The sequence below is a fragment of the Mustelus asterias genome, chromosome 11, assembly GCF_964213995.1.
Source record: "Mustelus asterias chromosome 11, sMusAst1.hap1.1, whole genome shotgun sequence".
NCBI classification, from domain to species: Eukaryota; Metazoa; Chordata; class Chondrichthyes; order Carcharhiniformes; family Triakidae; genus Mustelus; species Mustelus asterias.
In genome coordinates this window covers 41,700,168-41,716,746 of record NC_135811.1, presented here as the reverse complement: position 1 = coordinate 41,716,746, position 16,579 = coordinate 41,700,168, and the positions used below count along the sequence as shown (strand labels likewise).

At 43.1% G+C, this 16,579-nt stretch overlaps 1 protein-coding gene across 4 annotated transcripts in view; it reads right to left on the bottom strand.

The window, feature by feature from the left end:
* Window positions 1-16,579, bottom strand: part of inpp5a (inositol polyphosphate-5-phosphatase A) — a 534,961-nt gene that overhangs the window by 178,788 nt on the left and 339,594 nt on the right. For all 4 annotated transcript variants that reach the window (XM_078223475.1, XM_078223474.1, XM_078223473.1 and 1 more), the window contains exon 6: window positions 12,032-12,135. In XM_078223475.1, the coding sequence (XP_078079601.1) occupies window positions 12,032-12,135 (104 nt within the window). The remainder of the gene's footprint in view (window positions 1-12,031; window positions 12,136-16,579) is intronic.

The following is a 16,579-nucleotide window of genomic DNA, read 5'->3' as shown; positions in this document are numbered from 1 at the left end:
GATCATTGATGGTTGATTCTGGCGCAAGTAGATTCAGCCAAATGGTCTCTTTCTATGCTGTAACCATTTTATGATAATAAGGAAGTAATTCCAAGTAAAGTAGAATTTAACTTCGAGTTTTTTAAAATCACTGTTGAGAGTAAGAACAGTAAACATGTAGGCTGAGATTTTCTGGCCATTTCTGCCAGTTGAATCTTCGGGTCTTGCCAATGGCAACCCCCTGAGTTGCATTCCCCCAGGCAATGGGTGGCTGCAAGGCACACAAAATCCTGTAGACATCAGTCAAGATCCCACCGTCAGTCAATGGCGGGCTGCCTCCAGCATCGCAAAACATGCGGCAGAGGTGTGAGGGGTGGGTGGAAAATGCTACCTGCATCATTCTCAAAGGAAACAACCGCCAGGCCAAATGAGAATTATGAGAAGAAAACTGAACAAGATGAGTAAACATTACCAAGCGGTATTAATCAATTATCTTTAATTGCTCAATCTGATTATGCATTAAATTAATAACGTGGAATACATCAGGTGATGCTGCTTACATCAGTGAATAGCAATAGAATTACATCAGTAATAGCAACAGATTCAATGCAGACACATAAATTGTTGATTAGATATAGTCCAAAAACGGAGAATGTCACGCCAAATGAAATCATGCTTCCCGCCCAGGCAAAGTTCAAGGTTCAAACTTGTGAACATTGTGTTACAGTTCTGTTGCCTAATCTGTAACTAAATACCATATAAAGAGCAAAATACTCGCACAAATTATAAATAGTACAATTTCTGGCTGTAATTAGCTTCACATCTTTCTGTTGCTTCCTACGTCTTGCAGCTTAATGCAGATACAATAATACTGAATGCAGTTAGTGGTGACCCATTTTTATGCTAAAAATACCAGGGCAATCTGTGAGCATTAATGAACAATGATTCACATCAGATTGGTGAGAGCACGAGCCAAAACCAGCTGCCTAAACTAATGTCAAACTGGGTTATTTACCAACAATGAACTCATCCAAGCTCATTATTGCTATTACATTATAGCAGGAATGATAAATCTCATTTTATGAATGTTCAAGATTTTAAAATAAACCAGTAACAAATGGTATTTTTAAAATAGTAGACAAATTGTTATGTGCACAAATTGGATTATTTATGAACAGAGTTCCTTTTAATCTTTCTCATATTTGTCATGTCATACAGCATCAAGCACAAATTTCTAAATTGAGTTGTATTAGTCTTTTCAGACATATAACTGTTATGCACGAAGAATGGGTGACAGATTGCATTATTTAACGATTAGTCCTTCCCTATTACCAGTTCCAGTTATTTAACAATTAAAGGTTATTTATTAGTGTCACAAGTAGACTTACATTAACACTGCAATGAAGTTACTGTGTAAATCCCCTAGTCCTTCCCTTTTACCAGTTCCATTGGGAAGGGTATCATTGCTGTAGAATAAAAATGATTTTGACAAAGTTAAACGAGTCCTTTGTTTGCTCTACTTTACAAACTACTTTCAATTGAAATGAAAGTCTGGGTATTAGTGGATTTGTATACAGTGCTCCCTTCTCCCCTCACCCTTCCATCCTCTCCTTCAACACTGATCGTGAAATCTCATGGATTTTTATCTCTTCAAGATCTAATTCGTCCAAACACATGTCTTTCTAGCAACTTTTCTTTATTTTGCCCTGTTCCTGAAGCGACCCACTCTCCGTTCATTTGCAATTCTCCCAATAGCCAAGCTTACTTCTTCCACCAGACCTTGCTCTCACTTCTTTCATTCTCTTCCCAATCAGCTCTAGACCAATCGGCTCTAGGCCAATCAGCTAACCTCTGTGCTTGTTCAGAGTGTTAATGGTCCTCTCTGTCCTCGAGCACTGTCCCTTTCAAAACCGATGTTACCATTCCTCTATAAAGAACTTGATCCAAAGTTAATCTGTTCTTTCCAGCTAATATCCGAGTTTCAGGCTCCCTTTTCTTTCTAGTGTGCTCCAGTGTGCTATTGCTTCCTAGCTCTATGGTCATCCAACCAAGGGTTCCTGTTCAAATCCCTCTGGCCTGACATTTGCCACACACACAGGCTGTGCTGAAAACTGCAAATTACAGCCTCTGCAACTGTGTCCATGACATGCAATCTTTTACTGTTCTTGGTGCAGAAATTTGACATGAATGATCACTTTTCCATCGACACTGCTCTGTTATCCAATTCCATTGGCTTGTCCTTCTACACTTGGTTGTAAGGAATGACCTGAGGTCGGAAACGGCACTAAATAAATTGTGATTATGATTTTGTGATTATCTTGGCTCCCAAGAAGCTACTCGTTGCGAGTTGAATCTGAGGACCCAATAACACACATTGTAATAGAATAGAATAGAATACAGAATTCCCACAGTGCAGGAGGCCGCCATTCGGCCCATTGAGTCTGCACTGACTCTCTGACACAGCATCTTACTCAGGCCCAATCCCTGCTCTAGCCCCGTAACCCCACGCATTTACTGCGCTAATCCCCCTAACCTACACATCTTGGAACACTAAGGGGCAATTTAGCATGACCAATCCACTAACCTCCACATCTTAGGAGTGTGGGAGGAAACTAGAGCACCCGGAGGAAACCCAAGCAGACATGGGGAGAACGTATAAACTCCAGACTGTCAGCGAAGGCTGGAATTGAACCCAGGTCCCTGGCACTGTGAGGCAGCAGTGCTAACCACTGTGCCATCCAGGAAGGAGGGCAATGAGTTTTAGCACGAACAGGGCATGTACCACTTTGTCAAAATGTCTCCAACAGTACATGTGTTGCCAGGTATGGAGACAGAAGTGGGAGGAGCCGCCTTGAAATGACCAAACATAAAAGGGTTCAATAATTATTCTTCCAACCAGTAGATGAGTTAGTTAAAATCCAATGTCTAAAGCATCTGCTGACACATATGTGGACGTTCTCCTGTGGGAAAAATGTGCTTTTGGGAAGGGAGAAACATAAGATCAATGAGGGCAGCTTGGGCCAGTGGAGAAAGGTAGACAGGACAATCAGTATTGACTCCAAGATCCTATTCACACAACGTTTCATCATTTTACCAGGGCTGGAAAGGCGAAAGGAGTCAGCTATACCATCTAAGAATACACTCCAAACTCACGCTTATCTGCCTTTACTTGCTAAAAGTACAAAGAACAAAGAAAAGTACAGCACAAGAAAATGGCCCTTTGGCCCTCCAAGCCTGTGCCGATCATGATGCCATAACTATAAAAAAAAGCTTCTGCCCTTACTTGGTCCGTATCCCTCTATTCCCTCCCTATTCACATACCAATCCAGATGCCTCATAAATGTTGCTAATGTGTCTGCTTCCACCACATCGTCTGGCAGTGCGTTCCAGGCACCTACCACTCTCTGCATGAAATATTTCCCGCACACACCTCCCTTCGACTTCAATAGTTTACTCACATATTTCCATGCATTCATCCCACAAAATGCCCTGTACAGAATGTCACTGTAAAAACTGACCTCTTCCTTGGGGATGCAGTGCTGGAGCACATGCAGTAAAATCCCAGGGGATCTGCCCACAAATACATGTTAAATGGAGCTTCATGATAGCCTAGGAGGCCCCTGTCCCACATGAATGCATCTCTTTGTAACCCGATGTGCCTACAAATGCGGCCTATGTCAAAAATAACAGATTCAAAATGCCAAATGAAGGCACAGTAAAGCAGCAAATGCGTGAAAAAGACTATTTAATTTGTTCGCACCTTACAATGGCCTGACGCAGTAAAACACCAGCGCTTTGCACTGAAAATTGTCAGGAGTTAGATCTGGAAAAACACTTATCTTCTTCTGCTCTGCAAGTGGACAGGCATTCATCAGATTCTTCAGGGTCATCGGTCTCCTTGGGCTCCTCAGTTGAAGAAGGCATTGCATCTATAATTTCAATCATTGGCCAATTCTATCATGCAATGTATGGCATCGTTCATCTCTGTATACATTTCCCCCAGTTGTCTCCATGCCAGTCTCCCACATGAGTGAACAGTGCTTTGTCATCGGGTTGATAAGCCTTAACCTGCTCCTCCCTGTTCTCAATGTGTGGTGCTGCCATACTCACAGGCTTTGCAAGTCCTTTCACGGGAAGATCTCAATGTCAAATAATGACATGCCCAGTGCTCTATGATTCCACACTATTATGTGATCTAAATCCATTCTGATCGGTTGGCGCAGTCATATTATTACAATACGGCAGGTGGAAACTTGGACAAGCTATCACAATGATTTGCAATTTGTATTTTATTGCGAGGAAGGATGTACACTCAAGTCAGGGGTAAGAATTCCAATACCACTCTTGGAGATTGCAACTATTAAATTAAAACATTTACTATTATAAAGAAAAGAAAACTTAAACACACAAGATTATATTTACACAGTTAAAAGTAGTCCGACAAACATTTCCCAAAAGATTTCTGCTTAGTTAAACTTACAACCAAACACCATTTTCAGGCAACAGTCCCGGATAGATTCTTAATCTTTTTAAAGTTTATTGATTAATGTCACAAGTAGGCTTACATTAATGCTGCAATGAAGTTACTGTGAAAATCCCCTAGTCGCCACACTCCGGCGCTTGTTCGGGTACACTGAGGGAGAATTTAGCACAGCCAATGCACCTAACCAACACATCTTTCGGGCTGTGGGAGGAAACAAGGGCATCCGGAGGAAACCCACGCAGACACGGGGAGAACGTGCAAACTCCGCACAGACAATGACCCAAGTCAGGAATCGAACCCGTGTCCCTGGTGCTGTGACACAGCAGTGCTAAGTACTGTGCCACCCTAATCTGTAGAAATTCCAGTATTATCACAAGACATCCACTGTTGCTATAGTTCTCAAGGTTTCCCCCTCTCTCACCTGATAAAGGAATTCCAAGACTTGGAATAAAAGTTTGCTTTCTGGAACAGCCAACCACTTTTCTGAGGCTGGCTGGAACTTACTTTGTTTTTCACAGCTCTCTCTAAACACAGCAGATTCTTCAGGATATCACATGGCCACTCTCCACTCACACAGCTTTCATTCTTTCCTTAGTTAGGTTTGTTCTCTTTCATCTTTAAACTTTATTGTTTCTGACGTTTTTTGCAAAAGTTCCTTTTCACAGACTATAGAAGTCTTTGAATTTTTTTGGTTGCTATTACTTCTGGGTAAAAATAAACTTAACATTTTGCTTTATTCATTTGTGATATGGCCAATTGTAAATTTTACTTTTGAAATACAACAGCTAAACTTCAACTTATCCCCTCATCTCCTTGTGCAAATTTTTATTCATGTAGTTCCCTCATCATTATCCCTCATCATGGCGCATCTCCATTTCAAACACTTACTTTTACACCTCGATGATTTGAATCTTATAGTATTACTAACGGCCTTCAGTTTAATTAAATTAGACACACACACACCCATCCCACATTTACAATATGACAAACTTAGACAATTTCTTGCTATTCTGCTGGTGGAAACAGATGACGACCTCGACATAACTGGAATTTTGCCTCACCTGAGACTGACCCATCACGATTTCACTGAGCACTAACCCTCAATCAGAACCTCAATCTTTGTTCTCATACTCATTCTGAGCTCTTGGCATTGCCTATCATATTAGTTTAATATTTTTTAAATTTCTTTCTTTAAGATCAGGCAGCATAAAAGGAGAGAGGGATAATGTACTGGTGGCAGCTGCGCTAAGCTCGGAGCACAAACCCCTTACGCGGAGAAAGCCCTGCGCAATCTGGGAGCAAGATTATTGAAGATGTTGGGATGAGGAAGGTGAGAATGAGATGAAGGTGATAATATTTCACCGATGGTGGCTGTGCCTTCAGTTGCCTATGCCTAAGTTCTGGAATACCTGCCCCTATACCTCTCCACGTCCGTACCATCCTTTCCTTTTGGGTATTCCTTAAAACCTGCAATTTTGACCAGGATTTTGGTCACCTATCTTATGGCTCAATGTCATATTTTGTTCTAAAATGCTTGTGAAGCACATAGAAACATAGAAACCCTACAGTACAGAAAGAGGCCATTCGGCCCATCGTGTCTGCACCGACCACAATCCCACCCAGGCCCTACCCCATATCCCGACATATTTACCCGCTAATCCCTCTAACCTACGCATCCCAGGACACTAAGGGGCAATTTTAGCATGGCCAATCAACCTAACCCGCACATCTTTGGACTGTGGGAGGAAACCGGAGCACCCGGAGGAAACCCACGCAGACACGAGGAGAATGTGCAAACTCCACACAGACAGTGACCCAAGCCGGGAATCGAACCCAGGACCCTGGAGCTGTGAAGCAGCAGTGCTAACCACTGTGCTACCGTGCTGCCCTTGGGTTTTTTTTATTAACGATACTGTCTAAACTTAGTTTGTGGTTGCTTTTAAAAGTGAGAGAGCATGTACTAGCTGCATTTCACCAAGACATTCTGCCTCTCCTGCAATTGTACCCAGAGGGGGGCTGGCACGGTGGCACAGTGGTTAGCACTGCTGCCTCAGTGCCAGGGACTCGGGTTCAAATCCGGCCTCTGGTGACTATCTGCGGGTGTTTGCACGTTCCCTCCATGTCCGTGTCTGTGTGGGTTTCCTTCGGGTGCTCTGGTTTCCTCCCACACTCCAAAGATGCATGGGTTAGGTGCATTGGCCATGCTAAATTGCCCGATATTGTCAGGGGGACGAGTAGGGTAAATACGTTGCAGGGCCTGGTGAGATTGTTGGCGATGCAGGACTGATAGACCGAATGGCCTCCTTCTGCACTGTAGGGATTCTATGATTTACAAACTGTCGGTGAACCATATCAAAAAGTTCTCATGTCACACTTCCAACTCAGATATGTTGTGAGCTTTCCTCCTTGGGAAACAATTCCACTATTCATCTGTTCCTCCTCTGAACTTGTCACTGCAGGGAAAACAAGCAGGCCCCCTCAACATGTGGCACTGCTAGCGCAATTCACATTCAATATGTTTCACAGAATCTCAGAATTGTTACAGTGCAGGCAGAGGCCATTCAGTCCATCCTGTCCTCACCAGTAAACCAGTATTCATTGCCCAATTGCCCTCGAGATGGTGGTGGTGAGCTGCCTTCTTGAACTGCTGCAGTCCATCTGATGTAGGTACTCTAACAATGCTGTTAGGGAGGAAGTTCCAAGATTTTGACCCATCGACAGTGAAAGAATGGCAATCTAGTTCCCAACCAGGATGGTGAGTGGCTTTCAGTGAGCTTGCAGGTGGTGGTGTTCTCTAATGTTTCTGCTGCCCTAGACATTACAGGTTTGGAATGGTTATCAAAGGAGTCTTTATCAATTGTTGCAATGTATCTTGCTGCATCAGTGTACATTGCTGCTGCTGTGTGCTGCCATTGGAAGGAGTGACGTTTAATGTAGTGTCAATCAAGTAGGTTGCTCTATTTTGGATGGCGTTGAGTTTCTTGAGTATTGTTGGAGTTACACTCATTCAGGTAAGTGGACAATATTCCATTACACTCTTGACATGTGCCTTATAGATGAGGAGTCGAGAGGGAGAGAGTTGCAGCAGAATTACCAGCTTCAACCCAGCTCTTGTAGCCACAGTATTTCCATGATTAGTCCAGTTAAATTTCTGGTCAACAGTAACCCTCTGGATGTTGATGGTGGCAGATTCAGCAATGGTATTGAATGTGCAGAGGTGATGGTCGGACTCTCCCTTTTTGGAGATGGTCATGACCTGGCCACCACACACTGGCATGGTCCATTCTGATCAGAAAGGCAGTATACCAGCTCCCAGGGAAGTGAGCATGCACTTGTAGGACAATGTCCTACTAGTTGCAAACAGTTGGTGCCCTTTGCTAAAGGCATACACTGGGACAGTGATAAAGGAGTGTGTACAGCCTCATGGGTGACATTCTTCTAGCATGGTATTTCAATAGGTACAGTACTCTATAGCATCACCAATGGTCTTCCTTTGGGAAGTTGATGAAATTGTTAGCTCCAGCCATAGCTTGCTTGGTTCATGTTATAGATGACCCCAGTCGTTGTCCAAGTTTTGGGTAGTAGTGATCCAAAAGCCACCTGCAGAGCATATATATGTTGGAGGAGGATATCAGATCATCTTGCAGCATATTGCACTACTCCTCCATAAAATGATGCTTTGAGAAATATTGCTGTTGTGTTAAATACAGTTATATATCCAGCTTGGAAAGTACTGGCAGGTGTACATTCTCTCACCTCCTCTTTACCAAAGAAACAAGGAAATATTGAAATCCCCAATACGGAGTTCAACATGCTCTGTGGTGGGATGGAGAGGTGGGCTGGGGTGGGGTGGGGGTGTGAAATAAATGGCAACTCCCCACCAAATAATAGAAAGACAGATGACAAAGTACATGGCAATAGCAGGGGAAAAAATACTGTGCAATAAAATTTCAACAAGAATATCCTTTTAAAATACTACCAATTTCAAGGTAGCCCTTCGCCACCCTGGTGAGCAGTTGTATTTGATAAATTAAGGCTCAGCATAAGTATAGTGGAAATAATGCAAAATGGGATGGTTGGCATCACCATGTAACTACTTCCTCATTCACATGTGATTATCCATAAATATCATCAACCAAGATTAAGGATAGAAACTCAAGCAGGCAAACAGGTGGTCTGGAGTCAGTACGACACTATCTACTTAGATCATAGAAACCTCAGAGTGCTGAAAGAGGTCATTTGGCCTATCGAGTCTGCATTGACAACAATCCCACCCCAGGCCCAATCCCTACAACTCCACACAGTTACCCCACTAATCCCCCTAACCTACACATCCCAGGACACTAAAGGGTAATTTAGCATGGCCAATGCACCTAACCCATGCATCTTTGGACTGTGGGAGGAAACCGGAGCACCCGGAGGAAACTCACGCAGACACGGGGAGAATGTGCAAACTACACACAGACAGTGACCCAAGCCGGGAATCGAACCCAGGTCCCTGGCGCTGTGAGGCAGCAGTGCTAACCAAAGTGCTGCCCATACCCATTCTGTCCAAACCCATACATACATGCACACATGCATACATATACGGATACATATATAAGCAACCTAGTATCTCCTGGCTGCCCTTTTCTCCAGTGGTGCTGACTATCCAACCATTAAAACAGAAGTTGCAATATTGCACTATGCAAAGAATGACAGGACAATGTTCCCAGCAGCAGTTTTCACACCAGCTACTTTTGACCAGGCAATCATATTGAGCAATGTGTAAATGTTCCCGTGTATCAACAGAATAGTAATAAAAAGAAAACTGAAAGGCAAGACAGTCATAGCTTTACTCATGTGCCTCTTAGTGGTTAGTTAGATAGTTAAGAAACCTTAAATCAAAGCTTTTTGGCTGTTCGAACCATGAAACAATGCACTGTGTGATAACCAAGAAAGAAATGACAGAAAAGGAATCCTTCTGGATCTGAACCTCGTGCTGGCCTGTTATAGAATTACAACTGAACTGACAAATCAGAGATCTAAATTAGTCTTTTCACTTCTTCCTCAATTTTGTAAAACATTCAAAGTTGATGCAGAGAAATGGCCCCGCAAATGTTTGTTCAGTAGCTCTCCTCATATAATCCATCTTTCTGATGGCAATTGCTGAGGGGGGTGTTGGGGAAGGGGCTCGGTATAATTTAAAGCTGGAATTACCAATCAATTTAGCAACGCTGAGTGTAAACTGGGCTTGTATTAGTCTTCCTTGAAGCCTTTCATCAGTCTGCCATGTTAAATAAAAATGGAAGTGAAAATCCTATGTACTGCAAGTCAGTATTCCTTCTTTGCACAGCAGATGGATTATATACAAGCTGTTTCCTTTATTAAAAGATGACATAAATCACTATTGAGAAACTCAAGACCCCTACAAGGTTATCTCCGTGCAGCTTTGTTCATGAAAGGTTCACATTAAAGCATTAGTGAAATTAATTCATCTTTCATAAGAGCTTTGAGCAGTATCTATGATGTATGATAACAACCAATTTCTCACTACTGGCAAAAATTATTCAGGTCTGATAGACTACACAAATCTGTTCTTTTTAAATAGCCTAACATTATCTCAAGTGCTGGTCCCAAAGGCATCATTTGAGATTCATATACAGCCAAGAGGTACAATAAATCACCATGAAAAGTTTTGTTAGTTTTATATGCAGTGAATTGTAATTATTTTGGATTGCATTATACCTCAATCAATGTAATTACTTTTAGATCATCTTTAAGCGGCAGTAATAAAGAGAAAGAAATCAGTCTTAAACCAATTGAGAGGATCGTTTGCATATATGTCAGTTGCAGAATGGAACTGGTTATTACGAAGATGGAGAGTGGTGTTCTCTGTCTGATATATTTACCAGTTACAATTATTCTGTCTTATTTACATCATTGAAAGCAATATTAAATTATCAAACATAATAAGACAGGCTTTGATTTATATCGTACTTTAAGATGATGCAAGAGATTTTGGGACAATTTTCAAAAGCATAATGGGGAAAGCTTTGTAACAAACTTAATTGGCAAAGAAAGGATAGTGAGCCTAAGTTATTGAAGCATATCCACTCCAGGTTTCAATTAGCCAGAGCAAAGATATAAGCAAAGAAACAAATACTGTCTCTGCATTCACTATATACACATGCCATCACACATGTGGTCTCTCCAGCTATGCTGCTGTGAGTTATTTCATGACCCAGAAGTAATGTTAATTATGTCACATGACCTCAGTTCACTGTGGGCTCGAGTGTCATCAATTTTTTAAAAACATTTTTATTGTTACTCGGCTTCGTTGTCCAAACGAACACAACGGAATTAGGAGCCGAGAGATCAATTATGCTCCGGTCTCCTTGGAGACCGATAACTTTTAAAAAATGATTCAGACTTGTAGTTACCAGCTGAAAGAATGACACGGCAAGATTTCCCACTTTAAAACATTCACTATATGCAAATGAAAATATTTTTGGCTCACTATTATTTTCCTTTTGTAGATAACTTATTCTTTAATCTGCAGAAAAGGAACATTCCCCTTGTAATATTTATACTTAGCATCACACTCTCCAAAGAATTACAGTCATTTTAGCAAACAGTTGTTCTTGCTTCCAATGAGTTCCTGCATCTGCCTTTCTCTGAGTAGCATCTTCAAGAGACCACCTCCTAGTGCTTTACTCAGTTTTGGAGAGTTTCCTGGATCCTTTACCAGCAGTAAAGCTTGTCCAGTAAAGCTCCTCACCACCACCCCACCACCCACCCTCCCTCAACTATATCTCCCACAATCCAGAGAAGACTGCAGGATGTATTTCTTTGACTAGAAACCCTCTCCCTCTCACATCTGGCTGTAGGAGCTCAAAAAATTAAATAGCCTTTCCTCTCTGCTAAACTATGTTGCCTGTTTGATGATATTCATTAGTTTGTAGGGAAGCCTGTAACCTGATCTCTAAAGTAGCTTCTTCTGCCTTTGTCCGCAAGGCAACTTGAAAAATATAACCCTCCCCGCCCCCGCTTACATTCATGTAGAAATGCTATATATTGTTCTTTGATCCCAACTCCTTTCCATCTTAAAAGTAAATGGACAGTCTACAGCCCCGATACCGTCAACGCCTTTCTGGAACTTTGGCAGACTCAGAGTCTACTTATTGCAAAACCAGAGAATGTTGCCATTGTTTCCAAACACAAATACCTTGCACCTTCCTCTCAGCAAAGAAACCTAAGCTTTTCTTTGATCTCTAATAATCAAATCACCCAATGTTTAAGGTCAGGTAGAGGTTAAACAGGTCATTTGACCCTCTTTGTTGACCCTAAATTTAAAACTAAACATCCCAATTGTAAGAATGAAAATAATTCGCTGAACAAAGGCAAGAAGAGCATCAGTGATCCATCCCAAACTCCAACTTGTTGAGCAAATCATTTTCATGCATCCCATTGCAGCTGTCCTATCTGACAGGCTGTTGAATTACATGATTTCGTATTGGTACAGGAACAATGATAAACCTTTAAAAATGTACAACTCGACTTTGTGTTGCAAAAGACTCTACAGCTTACCTCAGGGAAGTAATCTTGTGGAAATTTCTCCTTTTCCAGCATAGGTGTGCTTTCTAACGTTTCTGAGTAGATTTCTTTACCTGTTACTTTTTTGTACTTTTTAGCTTGAAGGGAAAAAAACCAAATAAATTAAATTACATCCAATAAAAAGCTATTATTTTAAAGAACAGTATGACTGATTGTTCTCATCACAACATTTATCACTGATTCTGCAAATTGCCTATGGTGCTAAAGAACCTTTTAGGGGAGTTGGACTGCAAATGGACAGGTTATTAGTTACCAGCCATAGTAGATATGCCAATCAAAAAGACAAACAATACTTGGTTTTGATTCCAGATTCACTAGGATGTTACCATGGATTGAAAACCACTGTGATTAGAAGGGACTTGAGAAATTAGAATCTTTTTCTAAAAGGTTGAAAAGGCTAAGTTGCACTCTGGTACAGGTCTTCAGGTTGAGTTTCCCCAGCCCAATGGCAATAGGTTGGGAGATATGAGGGATGGCAATATGACAGGGAAAACATCAGAAGAGGAGTCCAACATTTTCCTGCCACCATGGCATATTGTGAGCAGTGAGAACCTTGGCGGTGCAGCCACCCATTGGGCAATCAATTGAGCCATGCAGTGAGCCAATTAAGGGTCCTTTCCTGCCCCCACAGGCATGTTTTCCCCCATCAGGAGTGTCTGCCATCATGTGGGGGGGGATCAGCAGGTAAATCCCTGGTGATCTCTCAGAAGGCAGCGGTGGCTCCACAATGGGTGTTCTATGGGTCATGGAGAGACTCTCGCCAGCAATCATCATCCTTGTACCCAAGGCATCACCACTCATGGTGGCATGGCTTCTGGCTGCTGGCCCTCTGATTAATCGGCTGTCGCCCCAGGGTACTGCTGCCTGCTGGGGCAGGGCCAGTTCCCACTGCCGTACCCAGTGGTGGGGCTTCAACTTCCCTGGAAAAATTCAGACCTTGAAGAATGTGAAGGGTTACAGTCGGGTAAATACTTGATCACACAAAATGTGATGTTATGTGAGAGACAGTAGTGAATGGGAGGTATCAAGCATTCAGTATTGATTTCATTCTATACACCCAACAATGAACTGGAAAATTTGTTCGTTTTGCAACACAACTATACAGTCAAATATTGGGTCCTGATCTGCGGTGTTATCTGCTGGGAGTGGATGAGAAGTCAATTCTGTCTATATCAATAATCTGTTAGTAGATTATTCCTAAATCAATAGAGCAATAAAAGTAAATATCCCTATTTGCCTAAATATGGTAATTTAATATAGAAGTGGCAATACAATAAGCTTGAATGTGCACTGTGTTCAGAAGCAGAAATACATGTCACTGACAAAGAAATGAAGCTAATACTTTATAACTTAATTTTATAGTCATAAAAACACTGCGCAATGGAATAACGGCAGAGCATGTAACACTTTAAAATGAGATGCAGGTCCCCGGTGTAACTGTGCAACCTAATGCTTTTGTGTAGTGGGGGAATTCTCCAGGCCCGCTAGCTCCCAGTGACAATCACGATGGCCAAAAGAATTGGGCACTGGAGAAAAAAATGGGTTTGGTGCCTGTTGCCAAATCCATAGTGGTGCACCTGGCCCACCCCACTGACCCCGATTGGGTTCCCGCCTGCAATAAATATTCTAATTGGCCAGATTATATATAATTAGCAGGCATGAAGCCTGATTCAAAACCCTCCTGTTATTCACTCGCCTCGCCAGCGGTGTCTGCACTGGGTAGGCTTTGGTGTAGGTTCTCACAAACCAGGACATGGTGTGCTGGACTCCGAGGGTCCAGGAAGCAACACCAAACCCTCAGCAATGGGAGGCACCTTCCCACACACCTTGTAGCATAAGGTTTTTCTGACCCGACACCCTACTTAAAACCCTCAAACCCCCGCACTCAGCTTCCATTCCCTACGTGCCTTGGCAGTGCCAATGGTACACTGTCCCCTGACACCCCGGCACTGACATGCTGGCCTAGTGCCTTGGGCCCCTAGGGGGCTCAGAGGTAGATTCAGTGGCCATTCGCGTTTGATAAGGTCCCCCATGGTCGGCTTATGATGAAAGTGAGGAGGTGTGGGATAGAGGGAAAGTTGGCTGATTGGATAGGTAACTGGCTGTCTGATCGAAGACAGAGGGAGGTGGTGGATGGAAAATTTTTGGATTGGAGGCAGGTTGCTAGCGGAGTGCCACAGGGATCAGTGCTTGGTCCTCTGCTCTTTGTGATTTTTATTAATGACTTAGAGGAGGGGGCTGAAGGGTGGATCAGTAAATTTGCTGATGACACCAAGATTGGTGGAGTAGTGGATGAGGTGGAGGGCTGTTGTAGGCTGCAAAGAGACATAGATAGGATGCAAAGCTGGACTGAAAAATGGCAAATGGAGTTTAACCCTGATAAATGTGAGGTGATTCATTTTGGTAGGACTAATTTAAATGTGGATTACAGGGTCAAAGGTAGGGTTCTGAAGACTGTGGAGGAACAGAGAGATCTTGGGGTCCATATCCACAGATCTCTGAAGGTTGCCACTCAAGTGGATAGAGCTGTGAAGAAGGCCTATAGTGTGTTAGCTTTTATTAACAGGGGGTTGGAGTTTAAGAGCCGTGGGGTTATGCTGCAACTGTACAGGACCTTGGTGAGACCACATTTGGAATATTGTGTGCAGTTCTGGTCACCTCACTATAAGAAGGATGTGGAAGCACTGGAAAGAGTGCAGAGGAGATTTACCAGGATGCTGCCTGGTTTGGAGGGTAGGTCTTATGAGGAAAGGTTGAGGGAGCTCGGGCTGTTCTCTCTGGAGCGGAGGAGGCTGAGGGGAGACTTAATAGAGATTTATAAAATGATGAAGGGGATAGATAGAATGAATGTTCAAAGACTATTTCCTCGGGTGGATGGAGCTATTACAAGGGGGCATAACTATAGGGTTCGTGGTGGGAGATATAGGAAGGATATCAGAGGTAGGTTCTTTACGCAGAGAGTGGTTGGGGTGTGGAATGGACTGCCTGCAGTGATAGTGGAGTTAGACACTTTAGGAACATTTAAGTGGTTATTGGATAGGCACATGGAGCACACCAGGATGATAGGGAGTGGGATAGCTTGATCTTTTTTTCAGATAAAGCTCGGCACAACATCGTGGGCCGAAGGGCCTGTTCTGTGCTGTACTGTTCTATGTTCTATGTTCTATTTACCCCTCTCTGCTGCTGCCGGGCTGTCAACATTGTGGTCATGATCAATGGAGTGCTTGAAATCCATTCAAGTGTGAAGGGAAATAAAAATAAACACAGGTGGCTGGAGCAGAAATCCACTGAGCTGTCAATGGAATCTTTTTCAAGGCACTGCATGTTGAATTTGTTACAGATCAAAAGGCGGGAGGGCTGAGTGGGGGTTCTGAGGGGATCGGGTGCCTGAGTGAGTATGTGAGGATGAATGGGGCCTGCGTGGGGGTTCTGAGGGGTTGGGGGCCTGAGTAGTGGGTGTGGGGGAGGGGGCCTGAGTAGGGTGTCTGAGGAGGGAGTGGAGCTGAGAGGGGAGGGTTGGGTCACCTGCATAGTGTCAGGGGGTTTTACCTGTTATTTGTGGGTTGGGGGCAGAGGGTGTGATGGTGTTCTCCTGGTCAGTGGTGGGACACGGGGCGGGGGGGCGTCATTTCATTTTTTGGCGGGAGGGGATCCTGTCTCTGAACGCGGAGATCAGGGCGCCCTTTAAGAAAGACGGCCCAGTTACTGAACAGCGGGTCTGGCGAGTGAGTTGCTCCAAACTAACTCATTAACATCTTTTAGTTGGGTGAATCCCACCTGAAAGACGCTGTCGACTCCAGCAAAAGAAACTCTCCTGTTTTCCCACTGGCGCATGCACTCAGTCCCAGTTTGGGGGAATCGAGGCCGTATTGTCAGAAGTATTCATCACCACTGCTGCTTTGGAGCTTAAGGCACTTCCCGTACACTATAAGCATAGACTTTTTTTTAATAAAACATTTTTTGAGATATTTGAGGATTCGTAATCCCTGCTGGACAACAAGCTCAGGAATTCTGCTTACTCATTTTATAAAATAATTCTCCATGCACATAATTTTGTTTCATAAAATACAAGTATGTTTAGGGGGTGGGGGGCGGGTGGCATAATGGTTATGGTGATGGATTAATGATCTAGAGACACTAATTTAAAGCCCACCAGGATAGCTGAGAATTTGGATTCAATTAATTAATTAAATCTGGATTAAAGATCCAGCATCGGTAGTGATCACTATGAAGCCAGAGTCTGTTATAAAAACACACCGGGTTCATTAATGTCCCTTGGGAAGAAAATTTGCTGCCTCACCCTGTCCGGCCTACATTTGACTCCAGCCCCATAGCAATGTGGTCGAAGTTTACTGCCCTCTTAAAATGGCCTCGCAAAGCATGCAGTTGTATTCAAGTAGGTGGCTCACCACCACCTTTCAAGGGCAATTAGGGAAGGGCAATAAATGCTGGCCTTGCCAGTGATGCCCACAGCCTTAAATGTTCATGACTATCTGTGAGCAATGCAATGTATTTGTGCTT